Source organism: Phycodurus eques, chromosome 1, assembly GCF_024500275.1.
Source record: "Phycodurus eques isolate BA_2022a chromosome 1, UOR_Pequ_1.1, whole genome shotgun sequence".
NCBI classification, from domain to species: domain Eukaryota; kingdom Metazoa; phylum Chordata; class Actinopteri; order Syngnathiformes; family Syngnathidae; genus Phycodurus; species Phycodurus eques.
In genome coordinates this window covers 8462216-8480549 of record NC_084525.1, presented here as the reverse complement: position 1 = coordinate 8480549, position 18334 = coordinate 8462216, and the positions used below count along the sequence as shown (strand labels likewise).

General features: G+C 43.5%; 3 protein-coding genes across 3 annotated transcripts in view; all 3 read left to right on the top strand.

Annotated features, from left to right (window-relative positions):
• The first annotated feature begins 4163 nt into the window (after positions 1-4163).
• On the top strand, positions 4164-6140 carry hoxc9a (homeobox C9a). Its single transcript, XM_061675549.1, has 2 exons — positions 4164-4930; positions 5725-6140. Exons 1-2 carry the CDS (start codon positions 4378-4380, stop codon positions 5967-5969), a joined length of 798 nt encoding a protein of 265 aa, XP_061531533.1. The 5' UTR covers positions 4164-4377; the 3' UTR covers positions 5970-6140.
• A 3439-nt stretch (positions 6141-9579) lies between these two features.
• hoxc8a (homeobox C8a) lies at positions 9580-11562 on the top strand. Its single transcript, XM_061675523.1, has 2 exons — positions 9580-10426; positions 11028-11562. The coding sequence occupies exons 1-2, from the start codon at positions 9991-9993 to the stop codon at positions 11336-11338; spliced, it is 747 nt and encodes a 248-aa protein (XP_061531507.1). The 5' UTR covers positions 9580-9990; the 3' UTR covers positions 11339-11562.
• A 2896-nt stretch (positions 11563-14458) lies between these two features.
• LOC133407965 (uncharacterized) overlaps positions 14459-18334 on the top strand; it is a 63301-nt gene continuing 59425 nt past the window's right edge. Inside the window, exons 1-2 of the mRNA XM_061686361.1 lie at positions 14459-14500; positions 15369-15731. Coding sequence (XP_061542345.1) covers positions 14459-14500; positions 15369-15731 — 405 coding nt within the window. The remainder of the gene's footprint in view (positions 14501-15368; positions 15732-18334) is intronic.

The window sequence follows — 18334 nt, the reverse complement described above, 5'->3', positions numbered from 1 at the left end:
CAAATCAATTGTGTACACTTTACACTCAAGTCATATCATCACCGCATTTACACGTTGATTTTCTCATGAAAGTACATTTACATAAAACAAGTGTTGTTTTTTTTTTTTTTTCCACATTTACACATAGAGTCAGGCCGAGTATATCAAATGGTTGAAAACCAAAACGTGTACTTCTTATTTTTCCAAATCGGCTAATATCTGGCTCCATCACCCCCGTCTGTTTATTTACATCTCCACTAATCACATGGTCTCACTGTGATCTTTTGACTCTTTCCGACTGAATGCTCTCATGACCGCAGTCACGTGCATGGCCTACTTTTTTCTTTTTTTTTTTGTGTGCGTTCCTCCTTTATACTGCGATTGCCCTCGGATAGTGAGTACATGGCGTGAAGTCAGAAAAAAAGGCCACAAATAGGCGAGGAGTCCACGCATCAAGTAGTAAGCAGTGGCTTGTTGTGTCGTGTTTGTTGTGCTGTGCAGTTCGCCGTCGTGGGGGCTGCAGGACCCGAGTGTTTACTGCCCCTCACTCATCCGCTCTTGTTGTATAGCCATAGAGAAATGTCCCTGGCGGCGGTGCAAGCTGCAAGCGGGGGGACAGTCTGGAATCCAAAGTCACTTTCATTCAGTTCGCTGAATGGACGTCTTCTCCTGGAATGTATCAGTGACAAAGACTTTTACAGCGCCGCAAACAGTTCACTGTAAAACCATATAAACATAAAGCCATTTTCTTTTCACTTTGTAGTAGCCCACAGGAAGTGAAGCCCTCAGACGCTCACGTCCTCCTCGGGACACTTTAGCAGAGGTGAGACGAAAAAGACACTGGAGCACGAAGCAAGAGAACAACTTTAAATCCATTACAAATCAACGAGCGCAAATTGACAACATTTTAAATCGACATACGACAAATGCCTTGAAAAAAAAAAATGCATATCATATTTGCTGGAATAATTCCTATCCTCGTGGTGCTGTTTGCGCCTGACCCAAAAAACCAAAACCAAAAAAAAGAACACAATTGATTCCAAATCACTAAACCGTTAGTCATTAAATATGTAAAGCAACATAAATAATAATGGCGTGTGGTAGAGCGTGTTTTGAGCAGACTTAAATGTACAGTAGTTCATATCATTTATCGTACAATATAGTATAATGTGATGTGCTAACAAAATAACTTGGTTTTGGAATCCTTTCAAACACATATCTCATTTCTACATGCATGAAGCTGTTTGGTGAATTGATAATACTAATCATCATCATCATCACAACAATATGAATAGTAATAATTTGGATTATTTGGCTAATGTAGAGAGGCGATCAATATAGTTGTGGTTTTAATAAGGATAACTGCGTTTTATGTGCACAGCATAGTAGGCCACTATGACACGTTTCTTTGAGCGCACACACGAAATCTCATTATTATTATTGTTATTTTTGTATTTATTTTTGTATTTTTTCTACTGTGCAAACACAAAGCAAGTCAAATGTTATATTCACGTGATGATCTCAAATTGAATCTTGTTGTTCTCTTTAGCGCAGAGCCTCGCCTGACTTGGGTCGTCCTGCATGATCCCAAAATAAAGATTTGTTTTTTTTTCTTTTGCGGGCCTTCATTTATCTCCGAAAAAAAGACGATGAAGATGACGATGATTGCATGAGCGGCTTACTCGTTTCCCCATGCAAACCCTTTTACCACTAACACGTTGAAGCCAAGCAGCCTCGTCTGTAAAATAACCTTTAACTTCGACACTGTTGTAATTGATTTCGAATAGTATACTGCGGCTGTGCGAATTTTCCAGTTTTGGGGCTTTCCCCCCCCCCCCCCCACCCTCCCCCCCCCCACTGCGTACCCTTGCGCTGTAACAAATTGTTGCACACAAGTCGAGTGATTCTTAAAGGAGCTGAAATCAGTCCCATTTTAAACGCTCTTGCCAGGACGTGAAATAACTTGTTATTATGAGATAGAATTCGGGTGATATGGATGTATATGCACACGGTTTTACCGCATTTGTGTCAATGCGGTGACATATTTCTCCTGCAACCAATATTTCCATTTCTATGCACTGCAGTTGTTGGACGGCTAATACAACGTCGTATAGGCTTATTGTTTTGGATCACTGGATTTATTTTGATGGAGTGCTTGGTGACAAGATGGATGACAAACAATGCTTTTTAGATGCGTTTAATATTGAGCATCAGGCTTGAGCGGATTCGCTACGTGGGATGCAAAACATGCGAAGTGCTTCGTCAGGAACACATTTGCATATGAAATGTCATCTTGAATATTCGACATCCGCGTTGAATACATTTGGGAAACGTGAAACAAATACTGCTTATTTCATTTCACGTTTGATATGATATGAAATGATGCCATATTATTGATCGAATTGCAGAAAATCCAAAAGGTAAGTACAATATTATATAATATGGTATTCAAATTAGAGGCAGACGTACCCACAAAACAGGAGGAAGGAGTGTGATTACAGGCTCCTATGTGCACATATCACATGACCAGTGAACACTTTCCACTGAGCTTAAATGACAGCAGCAGAATAAACAGACGAAGACCTTCAACCTGAAAAAAAAAAAAAACCTTGAAAGGATCTTATTGAAGTGTAAGAGAATTTATAGTGCATACATCTGGTTAAACATTTGACTTCACCTGTACTCTCAGCTATGCTGTCTGGTCTTTTACATTTCATGCTTGAATCTGAACTTTATAACACACACAGCAACACCAAATGCAATTACACAGACGACTATTGCCAGTCGTTAAATGACATTATTTGTCCTTCTGGGCTCATTGGTGACGTCATCTTCAGTACTTATTTTCTCAAATAAACGCCGTGAATATTTCAATATTTGCCTTTTTTTTTTTATTTTTTTTTTTTAATCATTCCAAAATGTGTCCCCAGTTGAAAATGATGTGAACAGAACGCGGTTCGTTTTGGAGGATGCAATGAACTTCAATGCACATGCTTGAAATGAAATCTGATTTGTGTGCAGAAGTATTCAGCTTGTGTGGACTGAAAAAAAAAAGAAAAGAAAAACATGGCCCGCATTGAAAGCCCCCCCCACCACCACCACCACCACCACCGCGCCCCCTCCCTCTCCCCGAACTCTATCAGGCGCATCCTAGCACAAAATAATGTTGTTTTAGAAAAGCACTTTCGGGTCCAACCCGAAGCCCTGCATGCACAAGCAGAACCCATGCGCCGACTGAAAGTAGATTATAAACTGTGAGATTAAATGCTAAAATGAAACTTAATGACACCGTAAGTGTAATTGCAGCGTGTTCGCTTACCAACCCAATGTTGTTGCGGGTCCTGCTAAGCGACAGTATATTGCAGGACAAAGCAGCCAAATTAACTACAACAGCGACATTATCCCCTTCTGAGAAGTGTTTTTTTTTTTTCATCCAACGAACCATTTTACCTTCTTTTTGAGCTGCAGTGTCTTCGGCCTTTTGTGCGTGCGCGTGCGCGTGCATGCATAAGTATATAGTGGCGTCCGTTTTATGTTAAGAGAGTGACTGGGATGCTGGCTTATTAACGACACGTTTATGAACAATCAAATGGTCGTCGTTAAAATTTATTGACAGACATGAAAACATGAACGGCCACAATGTGGAATATTGCCACACTAGTCGGCTGCCTAGCAACAATGTTGGGACTCTCTTCTCCCCTGTTATTTCCCCGGATCCCCATTTTAGGAAATGTCGTTGCGCCCTCCTGAAAACGACGCAAACTTTATTGTGCACATCCCGTGTCTGCCGCAAGAATTTCTCGCGTCTGTTTGCAGCAACACCGTTCTCCTTGTAAAGAAATTGAACAACATGTCACAATTGCTCGTATACAGCGGCTAGAGAGGAGATGTTTGTGCAAAGAAACATGTTCAAGTTGCAATATTATCCACTGCAGAAGCACGGCGAGCCAAAGAGGATTTTTTTGCAGCCAGACAGAGATTGATGACATCGTCAAATAGTGCGGGGCTCAGTTTCAGACGCAGTGTGCGCATGTACATCTGCACTGCGACTGTACGAAGATCCTCCAGTAGCACTCCCACGCCACATTCTATATAACCCGCAAAACGCCAGCAGACACAACAGTTTGGGTTGTGCCTCTCAAGACGTCCACCGCCGCGAGGAAATGTTCTGAATTCGGGTTGAAGCGCAAGGCTATCCCGCGGGAAATGGCGCATTGATCCGCTGGACAATTTTTGTGGGGTAAATACAGTCACGTGACGCGGGGGCAGCCAATCGGAGGCAGCGGAGCCCGGAGAAATAATTACCTGCCTTGATTGTTCTATGGGCAGATCAAAAAAAGTACACATACACTCCATATAATAATCGGATGCATGTAAAGGAGTCTGGGAAGCTTCAACATGTCGACCACGGGGCCCATAAGTAATTATTATGTGGACTCCCTGATCAGCCACGACACCGACGAGGTCCTCGCAGCGGCGGCGGCTGCTGCTGCTGCGGCGGCGGCGGCCGCGACTCGCTTCTCGGCGCCTGCCTCACACCCTTCCGGTCCACGTCCCACGTCCCTCGTCCCGGACTGCGGAGACTATCCGTCGTGTAGCTTCGCCCCCAAACCGGCGGTGTTCCCCACCTCGTGGGCACCCTCGCAGTCCTCGGTGGTGTACCATCCGTACAGCCACCAGGCTCACTTGGGCACAGACTCGCGCTACGTGCGCTCATGGCTGGAGCCCATCTCGGGCGCGGTGCCTTTCCACGGCTACCCGGGCAACGGCAGGCACTTCCCCGAGCACAGAGCCGGCGACTGCCTCGGAAGCACCGGGCGGACCTACACGGATTATCTGTACTGCTCATCGTCGGACATGCGGGACAGGACGCTGCAGAGTCTGCCGTCACCGGAATCCGAGCTGCTGGCTGCGGGGAAGCATAAAGAGGAGAAGCCAGAGCTCGATCCGAGTAAGTTCAAGCTCCTTTTACGGCCAGATTGGCGTTTTGCTTGGAAGAACGTCGTCCATAAAGTCAAATTAGACACTCGCCCCCCTTTCTACTGGCTCTATAGCGTTAGGAACTATAAAAGACAAACGCTCCTGGGCTAATAATACTGGGGCTATAAAAACCTCACGGGGTTGTAAACATGCTCTATGCAAGAGCCACAGGAAGATGGTGAATTTTGCAGCAGCGGAATCATACAAATGCACTCTTCTTTTTAAATTGGATTTGAGAGAAAATGGTACCTGTATTTTTGGTAGCATTTTGACTGCTCGGTGAACACATCTTGCAGCCATTTTAGGCCCAACATTATTGAGAAAAAAAAAAAAAAAAAAAAAAAGCCCAGTATTTTTTTTTACACTCAAGAAAATGATTCAAAGCAATGCTAATTATTGGAAGATGAAGCGTTAACATTTCTTATTTTTTTTTTCATTTAAAAAAAAAAACAAAAAAATACATTTTACAAGACTCATCCACGCAACTTGAGGAATGTCACTGGATGAGTTTCGCCGAGGACCTGGTAAAAGCTTTGAACTGTGGGCTACTTTATGGGCTAATAAAGTGAATAAGCGCATTGAGTATTTTACGATGGTGTTACGCACAAGTTAAAGGGGACTCAGGAGCAAATCGGCGCATGCGTTGGCGAGTGCACAGAAGGACTTTGGAATTAAAAGGACATTACGAGCGCACACGCCGCTCACACGCAGCTTTGCTGGTTGCCGGCATTATTGTAAATATGTAAATATGTGTTTTCTTTACAGACAACCCGGTGGCCAACTGGATCCACGCTCGCTCCACCAGGAAGAAGCGGTGTCCTTACACAAAGTACCAGACTCTCGAACTGGAGAAGGAGTTCTTGTTCAATATGTACCTCACCAGGGACCGCCGCTATGAGGTGGCCCGGGTCCTCAACCTGACCGAGAGGCAGGTCAAAATCTGGTTCCAGAACCGGCGAATGAAGATGAAGAAAATGAACAAAGAGAAGAGCGACAGCAAGGCGAAATAATGTCGTGAAAGCCCCAACTGTCAGGATTCGAACCACTATATAGACAGCACCCATGGAGCCAGACCCTCTCTCTCTTTATATTTATCATTTGCTCATTTTTAACCCCATTTTAGAGACTCTTCGATGCTTGTTATTTTTCTACGCAAATATGTGTCCTTGTAATTAAAAACAAAAAAAGCTAATTCAACATGTTCATTTCAAAACATTGTTTTTTTTTTTTTTGTAAGAGAAATTATTGAAGTATTCAAGTAAAATTTGGACGTGTAATACTTGAAATCCTTCTATGTTTCACACATCCATAATTTAACTTGCAGGTGTAGTATTTTGTACCAGATCAAAAGATCTGCGATTGTCTGTCTTGTTTGTGTGGTTTTTTTTTTTTTTTTTTTTTGTGATAGTTGTTGTGTATTGGACTGTAATAACCTGTGCGAATTTAAATGTAGATTGTAGATAGAGATCTGCAAATATAAACATGAGCACCCAAAACAATTGCGTTCTGTGTTGATTGTGAATTTCACGTGCGCGTGTACATGCACCGATAGCATGTCTGCACGCGTGAGCCTGGAAATCGAGAAATATATTTTACCTTAACGTGAAAGTTTGAGTTGAAGTGTCTGAAAAAGGTGTTAATGTGTGTGTGCGGCGAAATGCCCACATTGTGCAAATAAAAGGGCCACAAATGCTGCTAATGGGGGCGGGGGGTTGCAGCTATAGCCACAATTTAAATATTGCTGCTCACTATTGCAAGTCTGCTAACCACTTGTCGAGTACTTTTGCTCAAAGCTCAAATGAGGTTATCTTATAATAGGACTGCTGTAACCATTTCACTGAGCTGTTGTTTACGGCATTAAGTGTCGTGATTGTACAATACAACATTTGTACAAGCAATGACAAACGTCCGCATGCAATTTAGACATTTCCCAGAATTCGTTTCCCCCCTGCCCATTTCCAACACCGTTTGTCGCTGAAAGGGCTGTAGTCTATTTATTCATAATGATTATTATGATTATTATTATTTTAGTTTGATAGAACGGCACCTAGAATGTGACAGTGAGCATCGCATTTGCTTCCCGCCTTATATAGGAGCTAAATTGCCGTTTTGTAGTGGTGAACAATAAAGACAGGATGCTGCCCCTTTCCAAAGCCCAATCCTGTGCATTTCCGCCTGGACACGCACACAAACTAACAAACAAACAAACAAACAAACAAAAAGAGGGAGCCACTTTTTACAACCCCACGCTGGAGCTCGCTTGTTTGTCTCAAATGCAGACCAACAAAGCAAACTCGAACGACTGGCTAGACGTCTGGCCTAAATGACTTTATGGTTTTAATGGACGGAGCTGCAGGACTCGTTCAAAGGAGCCATGCGCACCTTCAGTGGAACCTAGACCCCCCCAGCCACCCCCACCACAACCCCCTTCTCAGCGACCAGCTGCAATGCCCCCCTCCCTCACTTGCACTTCATCATATGTGTGTGTTCTGTTAGGCAACCATTAGATGGGCAGTTGAAGAATAGATGGTGTGCACCACTGAGCAAATAACGAGGCCTAAATGCGTCACAAAACAAAACAAAACACTAAGATTCAAATGTGGATCATATTTTGAAAATCACATTGCTTCATTCAAGTAAAATGGCGACGTACTGACGTGATTAGAACAAATGGGGTCATTTTGTGGTCTCCGCCAAAGACTTTTCTGATTGGTGAACTCGAGGCAGGTTGTTCAGTGCAGGCGGCCGCGTGGGCGCTAGATGGCGCTGTTGGTCCGCGTTTTGAACGTCAGACGCGCTGCGGACGTGCACGACGTCCAAGTTCTCTTTGCGGCTGGTCTTGTAAAATGAAAGGACGACAAAATGACACCCATGGTCAGGGAGTCCGCCAAAAGCAGGAATACGCGGAGATGATTGCTGTCCAAACATGATTGAAATACGTGTTTATGCGACTGGACTGGATGGACATTTTGCGGCTGGTTTACAACACGATATCCACGTGTCATTCTTGAATTATCTCCTCACGATGTGACGACTACGAATAGAATTATTAACGGCACTTGATTTATAGAGCAATTTAAAGACAACCGTTTTTCAAAATGACTTTGATAATATACCAATATTTGCATTGAGGAAGACAATGTTGTTTTTCTCATCTCTAAAACACTTCTACCCGAAAATAAAGAAATCAATTCAAAAAAAATAGTGAAAAAAGAATGGAACCCGGAAAAATAAAATCATCAATATTTCTAAATATTACTCCAAAAATGAGAAATCTGTTTATAGTGCACAAATGCTCTTCAATAGAACCGGCTTAACTACTACTACTACTACTACTACTACTACTACTAATAATAATAATAATAACATTAATAATAATGACCAGATCATAACACCTGCGTGTGCTTGTGTGCGTGCGTTTCCCGTGCGCGCGTGCGTGCGCGCGCTAGCAGCGGTGATTGGCAATCTGCATATTTATAGAGTGTGAAAGGTCTATAAATTCGCACAACGCGCCTTTCATATTTTACGACGATGTGCATAAAACGTTAGTGGCCCCACACACACACACACACACACACAAAAAGCACACTGGCATATTGGAAAAGAGCGAAGGCACAGAGCCCAACGCGAGCGGCGAGCTGGGAATCACGCGAGTGCTGATTGCGGCTAAACATCCAGTGTAAAATTTTATGAACTCTTCCACGCGAGGAGATTTATCCTCGGTGGCTTTTACGGGGTCATTGAGTGGCACCTACTATTCATAGGTCGTGTTTATATTTGCGTGTGTCGGTGTTTTACAGCGCAGGGCGCAAGTGTGCGCTGCCCTGCGTGCCCCCCTTTACTCGATTACACAGCAGCACGTGTATTCTTCAACAACTTCATTTACTGGTGCTTCTTTTGTGTTGTTCTTCGACTCTGTGCGTGTGTATGAACGTATTGGTATATATAGCTTCAGTTATTGTTATGTTCCCACAGTTGGTTTTTGGTCTTTGTGTTCTGGGGCTTCTTGTGTTATTGTTAGTTTGTGTATTCTTAGTGCACCGTTTCGTAGAGCCTCTGAATTGTGTTGTTGTCTTGTCTGTTGTCGTTTATTGCGTGTTGAGTTGCAGTGTTTGATTTTGTCTTATTGCATCACCTACTCGTTGTGCTTTTTGTTTGGTTGCTGTCTTCGTTGTTCTTATTGACTGTCACTTATGGACATTGTTATTATTATTGTTATCGTTCCTCAGTCCAAGGGCCCGGTGGAGGTCAAGTATAACGCTAAAATTGCATTTTATCCTTAATGGGCCATGATGAGCTGGTGCACCTTGAATTTATTTAGGGAGATCCTCCCTTTGTGCAGGAGAACCCCCCCCACGCCTTTTAGTATTCTGTTTTAAAATGTCATTCTACTGAAGAAGTGATCACATATAGAGCGGTGATTGTAGGCAACTCCTCTCAAGGTGTGCATATACTCTATCCGTATAGGGCCCCATGCATGTCTGACCGCTATGGAAAAGATGAAGGGGATGGGGAAGGGAGGGAGGGGAAGGACGGGGAGGAGGGGGCGCCTGCGGTGGGGGTGGGAAGCTAAAAAAAAAAAAGGAGGAAAAAAAACGAGAGCACGCAGCGTCTGTGACTGCGCCGGTGGAGCACGCCAATCTTTAAGTTTAGATAAGACGCACACATGCCATGAGTCGGACTTGAGCCTGCAAAAAAAGCCGGGGGGGAAAACAACAACAAGCCGGAGCAGCCGGAGCAGCAGCAGCAGCAGCAGCAGCAGCAGCACCAGCAGCGGCCGCGAGAGAGATCCGATGAGAGGAAAGGCTGAGAAAGAGTGAGCTGCTGCGGTGGATTGTCCAAAGGGGCAGCGTTCCTCCAGTTCCGGTTTGATCTGTCTGCCTGTGTGTGCGCGCCGTGTGCGAGTTGGGACCCCAAACAAAAGGCTGCCATCACCCTCACGGAGATCTTTCACGGCCGTGTGAGCGAAAGAGAGAAAGAGGGAAAGAGAGAGCGAGAGAGAGAGGCGCACCGCTGGATGCAAAAACAAACATGAGCTCCTATTTTGTCAATCCTCTTTTCTCCAAGTACAAAGGCGGCGAGTCCCTGGAGCCAACTTACTACGACTGCAGGTTCCCACAGAGCGTCGCCCGCAGCCACACGCTGGTCTACGGACCCGGAGCGACCGCGCCGGGCTTCCAGCACCCGTCCCACCATGTGCAGGACTTTTTCCACCACGGCACCACGGGCATCTCCAACCCGGGATACCAGCAGAACCCGTGCGCCCTGGCGTGCCACGGCGACGCGGGCAAATTTTACGGATACGAAGCGCTGCCGAGGCAAACGCTTTACGGCAGCCAGCAAGAGGCGAGCCTCGCGCAGTACCCGGACTGTAAATCGTCGGCAGGCTCGAACCCTGGAGAAGGACAAGGCCACTTGAATCAAAGCTCCTCTCCCAGCCTTATGTTCCCATGGATGAGACCCCACGGTGAGAGTCTGCATTACTACTATTATCATCGAATATTATTCTGCTCTGTGTGTGCGCGCGCGCGCGCGTGTGTGTGTCTGTGTGTGTGTGTGTGTGTGTGTGTGTGTGCACTGCACAGGCAAATCATACCGAGAACATGTAGAGGCGGCACTGCAGTGCAGCACATGTCCAAGCAGCTCACGTTTGCTGATAGTATAGCATGACAGCCAATTACTTGTTCTCATCCCATAATTCACAATGCAGTGCAGACTCATAGTTGAGTCACATCACACTTGTATTCAAATGAACTGCAACTCATACTTGGGAAGGGATCATTTGACCCAATGAACACATGAGGGCTTCTTCTTTTTTGTTTGTTAATAATACTCATACTAATACTGTACATGTAGTCCTGCTTTACATGGATCCAAAAATGAAAGCGACGCAAAAAACACACACTCGCAACGTGTAAGTGAAATTATGCTCAAAGAAAATGACAGTCCACATTTTAATAGGGGCTTCATTAGGTTTATTGATAGTTCTCATCACATTGGGTACAGCTAAGCTTTCATTCTCTGGCTTTATTCCCCCCCCCCCACCCGCCCCCCCCCGCCCCCCCAAGCCCCAGGGCGGCGCAACGGCAGGCAAACCTACAGCCGCTACCAGACTCTGGAACTGGAGAAGGAGTTCCTCTTCAACCCTTACCTGACCCGCAAGAGGAGGATCGAGGTGTCGCACGCCCTGAGCCTGACCGAGCGACAGGTGAAGATCTGGTTCCAGAACCGGCGGATGAAGTGGAAAAAGGAGAACAACAAGGACAAGTTTCCGGGTCAGAGGGGAGAGGCCGAGGCCGAGGAGGAGGGCAACGAGGACGGTGAAGGGGAAGAGGGGGAAGAGAAGGAAACGGAAGAGAGAGAGGAGACCAAGGAGTGATTTTATGGTCCTTTTTATGGTTATATGGCTGAAAAAGAGAAAGAAAAAAAACGAGAGAAAGGTCTCATCGCAAGCGCGTCATCTTTATGACCACCCTTTCATTTTGTCAAGTGGGAACAGGAATCCCAGCAATATTCCTGTCATCAATAGGCACATTACTCCTTGGTCAGCCAAAAGGGAATGCTCATTTTCTTTAAAAAAAAAAAAAAAAAAAAGTAAAAAGTAGAGGCTACGTTTTGTTTTATATATTACAACTGCTGCCCTTGCAAAAAAAAAAAAAAAAAAAAAAAAATGAAACAAAAGGGGAAACAAAATGCATGTTAAATGATTAGAAACTGGCCTAGCTATTTTTTGGGGGACAACTGCATCACAATCAGTAGACAACCACGATCCGATCTGTAAATAGACCAAAAAGGAAAAAGAGAGAGAAGAAAAAAAAAACATCATTTCAGAGTAGACCTCGACTCAATGGAGGGTTTTAGTGGAGTGCTCAAGTCGTCATCGCAGCAGTTTGTACAAACAACCCACTTTTGTTGTTATGATAATTATTATTATTATTATTGTCATTGTTACCGTCTTAGTCGTTATGTTTCCACATGAATGGCATAAAAACAGCCACGAGCTCCTCACACGCGTTATTTTGGAGGATGACCAGGGAATTGCAATCGTTTGAAATCCTTTGATGCTACCTAAACCTGGGGATAATTGCAATAGTGATTTCTGAATAATAGAGATTTCATACGGTTTTTAATTTTAAACTGTTATATATATATATATATATATATATATATATATATATATATATATATATATATACATACACACACACACACACACACACACACGCGCGCACGCACACACACACCACACACGACCATCTTCTATATTATGTATGTAGCATTTAACCAATACTTGTTGAAGACAATTATTTGAGTCTTGGGAAGACAATTAGCTCGAAGCCAAGCAAAGCAATTAATAGATTTTTTTTAAATTATATATATATATATATATATATATATATATATATATATATATATGCCGGGCACTACCTAAACTTCCGAGCCACGATGCCTTTGCAGAATCCACACTTCCACTCGAGATGGTGGCACGGCTCTGAAAGAATAACAAACTGTTTCCCCAACAACTAAAACTGCCTATAGAACGCACATTGACTGGGCGTATACCTGAAACAATTACAGCGAGTTTCCTTTTGATTTGAACGTGCTGGTGAAATAGAGTAGGTATTTTTTATTTTATTTTATTTTGTTTTAATTATTATGATTATTTTTTTTTTTTGCACTGAATATAACCTTTATGTACGTCTTGTTATATATTGATGTTAACAATAATGCTCGTTTCCTGGTGTTGCTCCTGTGAAAGACGACATTGTGTCCCGCCATTGTTGATGTAAAGTCACAAATAAAAGATGATGGCTCACAATCATTTCTCCCTGATTTATTTTTATTTTTTTTAATACAGCCTCCAAGTGATTGCCTCCATTCTATCCCTCTCTATCATACGCGCGCGCGCGCAAGCACGCAGACACACACACACACACGCGCGCGCGCATTAAAATGTATGTATGAAGAACGCCTTAGGCTCCCTTCCTCATAACAGATCACGTTTGTTTTTATTGTTTTCTCAGAAATAGCCTGACAATACCCCCATCAGATGACCCACGTGCACACCCCACAATATTTGACCATGATGGCATTGAGATTTTTTTTAAACCTGATTTAACAAAATAAATAAATAAATCAAAACACATACAGTCATAACAAATAACCTGCGTTATAAAAATACTTTACTTTGCCATTTGTATGCGATTCACAGCGTGTATCCTGTCCAAAGCCTTCCGCTATTTGATGAATCCCTTTAATAATAAGATAATAAAAACTTCTTCTCTTTAGGGAGCATTTGTTTTAATGAATCTTGGGATTGATACATTTTTGTTTTTGTTTTTGTTTTTATATGAACAAACATCCGCCGCGTTATGAACAATGCCGAGGCTTCAGAATGTAGCGAGCGAGCAAGCAAGGTGTGGTGTGCAGCAGCAGAATTTTCAACAGGGTTCAACACACGTCAGGCCGAAAGGCACAACTGCCTTCATGGTTGGGGGAAAAAAAAAAAAAAAAAAAGAAGAAGTTTGGGACATATCAGTGGTTCGAACACAAACGTCACAGTGGCACATATTACATTTTAAGTGTGCTGTTACTTCATTGTTTGTACCAATATACTTTACATGCTTGTTGTGTTTTAATGTTTCCAAAAATCGTCAAGGCTAAAACGTTTTTCCATATTCATTTTTTATTATTTGCTTCATTAGATCAACTTCTGGATAAATGCTACACACACATATTGCATTTCCATTGTATTATTTAATTTAAGTGTGGAGCAACCAAACATATTGCACCATAAATAATTTACCTAGGATAAAAACCCGTAATGCCCTTTCTTCTAATTACCCACGTACATAATTTTTTAAATATGATTTCCTCAGGTTAGAGTGAGTATAAACAGTAGAACATCAATTTAGGGATTGTATTACAAAAGCTAACACAAGTTAAACAAAAAAAAAATATTGTTTAGTATTTGTCCGTTGAGTTGGTTTCTTAAGTTTCACCTTCAAGTAAATGAAATTAAATCAAATGATGTCGACTGTGTGTTTAGTTGAGTGTATAACGAAACCAATGTAACCGAAGACGAGTGTGCAATTGCCTTTTGTCAATTTTTCTGTTCCAAAAAAAATATCTTCCATCCAATAACCTCTTGACTTTAGTGTTCACCCCCATGTCCAATTTATAGAACACAGTCTGCTAAATGGAGCTTTTTGTTTTTGTGTCTTTTTCCTTTTCCCATAGACACAGTCACTTTTTTTTTGGGTTTTTTTTTGCATGCCTTCATTTTGTCTACATTTCGTGTGTGACCAGATTTCTTCTGTACACACAAGTCTGTACACAGTGTGCGTGTTTTCACCAGAAGGCTGGCATCAGCACTAAAGTTTAGTGTACCTGCTGTAAACTTTATTGGTGGTGTAAAGGCGAGGCTGGCGAGCTCTTTTTTTTTTTTTTTTTTTTTGGCGTCTTTTGTGGCTGCGCGCTGGATGTACTTAGTGCGCAAATGACGGCCTGCAGGGACCAAACACAGATCTCCTCCGAGTGGGTACAAACCTATTCATTTCATCGTCAAATTAGAGAAGCTCCTTTGTGTATTTATGGCTGCGTGTCGTTACATCTGTATTCTTTAACGCTGGGGGACTCATATTTGCTACTGGGTGATTTGAATGTGTTGAATTGCCGTCTTTGTTCCCCTTCGTCGTTATTTTGCGTCTTTCACTTGGAATTCGATGCTTATCTATATGGTAGGTTCAGAAAGTAGGTTGCTTTTTCCTCCCCCCCCCCAGTTAAATGTGTTATCTCCCCATTTTCCTGTTGAAGAAAGTCTTGCATATGAATTCTGCTGTGTCAGGTGTTGTCTGGTCCGCCATCCTGGCTGCCCTTTGTTCAGAACGGCAATACGTTTGTCTCATTTCACCAGTAGAAGAAAAAAAAGATAATCTGTTTTAAAATCAATTGATAAGGCAGAGCACGCTCTTGATTGGACGCCCTTCGTCGTGGGAATGAACACGCGGGAGGCCTTGCATTGAGGTCCTCTAATTCGCGTGCACGTTCGCCCATCGTGACGCAACTTGTTTATTTCCGATGCATGTCCTCTTCTAACTGACTCTTTCACGATCCTTCCACTTCGCTTTGCTTACGGTATGATGCAGCGTGTCCACTAGGGGACCTGTCCTCTTCATCGACGTACCTCCATACTTTGTCAACATGTGGACAAATCTTAGCATCCGAGCTCCGTCTTTTGCGGGTATCCCCCCCCCCCCCCCCCCCCCCATTTTGAATATTTTCTGCATTCGAAAAAAAAAAAGGGGGAATGGCAAAGATGGGTGCAAACATTCCTGGTTGTTAAAGGGAGAAATTTACAGCTGAGTAATAAAAGTTTACGACTCACAGCTCGCTGTGATTGGCCCCAGCGAGCCACGTGGCTCACGCTCTATGAACATGAACTTTATGCTGTTGTCTATTCCCTGCTCGTTCCTTTGAATCAGCAGCAGAGCAGGCTGCCGCCGTGTAAAACCTTCCTTTTTCTCTACTACAAGATGGACCCGAACGCGTGCCCCCGTTTCGACGCTCGATCCCGTCCTATTCGCCGACTTCCGATCGTGAGACCAGCCTCCGCGTCTTATAGCAAGCCAGCCTGTAACGGTTCTCCCTCCGGAAGAGGGAAGAAAAAGGAGCTGCAAAAAATGGACTTTCCCACGCTGCATCCTCATAGGCTGCATGCGTGGGCAGCTAAGATGGACCACCAGTGGAGCCCCCGCGGAGGCGCTGCTCAGGTAGGACCGCGCATTTCTCCTCTCTCTCTGCTCGCGTTTGGATGCCGTGCGTGGCCTCGTGGACGATGCAGATGCGTGTGAGATAATAGCAAGGTGCGTGGGTTCGTGTTCGCGCGTGCGCGCGCGCGCGCGCGCGTGTGTGCATGTGGTGACCTGACCTGTTTGAGGTTCCACGCCAGAGCGGCGCTGGCTGGCTGGCGAACAGTAGCACCTGAGTGGGCTTTTCCACGGCCACTACGGCTTTGCGTTTGAATGTGCAACACCCACTGTGCTGCTATCAATTAGCCTGATTCGCTTAATTTCTTCTTCTTTATTATTTTTATTTTTTACGTAGACATCCTGCCCTTGGTACTGTTACGGTTGAGTGATGTGACGTAATGAAGTTGTTGTTACATTCAAGTGTCTGCCAACAGGCTGCTGTGTATCACAGTCGCGCGCACGCGCACACGCAGACAAGATTACCCAGGCGCTGACATTGTGGCAGTTCCCCACAGTGCCCCCTAGCGACCAGCAGCGTTGCATGTGGAAGTGGGCGGGGCGGCTGTTGTGGCGTAGTTGTTTAGAGTGCTGCTTGCTGCTTCACTGCGGATGTCAGCTGACCCAGTTGTGCGTGTTTGTGTGTGCGTGTGTCGGTGCGCGTGCGTACGCGCGCGCTTGTGCGTGTTTGTGTGCGTGTCTCTGCTGCCAAGTCTGGTTTCCTTATACTCATTGTTGAAGGAGCTCTATTTTGTAACGTTGAATTGACGTCACGGCATGTACGAGAGATTCACTGACACACCTTGACGGGAGGTTGCACGACATGATTTATTTTCGTTCATATTCACTGACATTAGGAATTCTAATCACAGCTGTGCCAAATGACTGTGGAGTGTGTGGAGTGCCGAGGAGCTGCTGACTAAAAGACATACAACAAAAATTGTCATCTAACACATTCCAGCTTTTTTTCCCCCCCCTGACGGAAGTAGACCAAAAATAAAAATAAAAAATAAATCCCAGCATACACGTGCGGGTAACAGCTGCACCGTGTGTGTGTGTGTGTGTGTGTGTGTGTGTGTGTGAATTGGCCTTCAGAATGATGCCTTTGGTCCTTACTTTAAGATTAAAACCAATTTACACGCACTGCACAAAGTGTGACTGAAAACCACATAACATTTCTGGATATGTGTGTATTTCAAAGCAGCGTTATTATATATATATATATATATATATTTTTTTTTTTTCTTAAAATATAATTGTGTGCTTTAACCCGTTTTTTGTCCGTGTTTGTGTTTTCCCCATGTCGAAAATTCACAATCGTTTTATACTGTTACATGAAAAATATAATTATTGTCAAATCCTGCTTGTCGAAGCCTTCTTTAATCCTCATGAGCTCTCGCTGCGAGTCGTTTGTTGTCCCCTCGCGAGGCTGCGCTGCTATAATAGTCCACTTCTGTGCCTGCAAAGAGAAGCAAATAGTCCATTTTAATATATTTTCATTTACAGTGCCGGTCAGTTTGGAGTAAAACGGAGAAAGCCTCAATGTTTTGTGCTGTTAAATAAGGTCCATTGAAGTCAGACATCTGTCCCCATCACCACATTTAGAACTCCCGACAGGGCAAAAGTTTTTGCCCACTAATGGTCCTAATTTATGACGTGTGGATCAGCATGCCGCTCGCAGGGCACTGGCTTCCTGAGTGCATAACGAGCATAAAGTCGAACACTTCCGGGCGTAATTGGGCCAGCCTGCGACGGTAAAGTGCCTATAGATGTCTTTACATTGTTAGAAAGGGAATTAGTCCTTATTAGTAAGGGGAGGGGAAAAAAAAAACATCAGAGCTGACCAGCCTTAAACTGTATGGCTGCGTTTTAATCATGACAAATAATGTTGAAATTGTACAGTTGCCATTTAACTAACAGTGTGTTACGTTCAGTTAAAAAAAAAAAAAAAAAAAAAGGGGGGGGGGGGGGCAAACGCAGGCGTTTCAAATAGACCCAACTAGCTGTTGGTTTGATTTAAGTCTTAGATTGGAAAAACAGATAATAATAATAATTATTATTATACTACTGCTAATAATCATAATAAAAGAAGAAGAAGACGAAAATATATTCATAAGTTAATCAATTGCAATTGCGTTTGTTAGTAGCTATTTCCAGTTGTCCTTTTCGTCCAGGAAAATTGTTTTTTTTTTTGTTTTCTTTTCTCAAAATGTTCCCCGCCAAAAGACGGTGTCAAAATGGACCAAAAGGCTGTCTTTCGTGCAGCCCAAGCCGCCCATGTGATGCGCCTGATGGGCCGCAATAAAACACTAAAACATGAGGGAAAGAATGACCTTTGGAATTGTGCACAGTGCCACAAACTCTGCCGCATTCCAGCCTCAGTCCCCACATTGCCTTCACCGTTCAGCTTTTTATTTACAGCCGAAACTTTACGGACCGCGCTGTTAGTTATTTGGTGGCGGCTCGGAGGTGCTGCGGATATTATAAGAACAATTTCAACTCATTTCTCATTTGTCCAAATAACACTGTTTATGAATTACACACACACCTTTTTTTTTTTTTTTTTTTTTTTTTTTTTTTAATTAAGCAACTGTTAGAAATAAGTACACATGAAAACGTATAACGCA

What these genes read in the sequence shown, in the direction of transcription:
- hoxc9a (XM_061675549.1), top strand. Translation starts at nt 4,378, where the DNA reads ATGTCGACCACGGGGCCCATAAGTAATTATTATGTGGACTCCCTGATC. An exon ending in GAAGCCAGAGCTCGATCCGA is followed by an intron (nt 4,931 to 5,724) that starts GTAAGTTCAAGC and finishes TTTTCTTTACAG; the next exon opens with ACAACCCGGTGGCCAACTGG.
- hoxc8a (XM_061675523.1), top strand. Translation starts at nt 9,991, where the DNA reads ATGAGCTCCTATTTTGTCAATCCTCTTTTCTCCAAGTACAAAGGCGGC. An exon ending in CCCATGGATGAGACCCCACG is followed by an intron (nt 10,427 to 11,027) that starts GTGAGAGTCTGC and finishes CGCCCCCCCAAG; the next exon opens with CCCCAGGGCGGCGCAACGGC.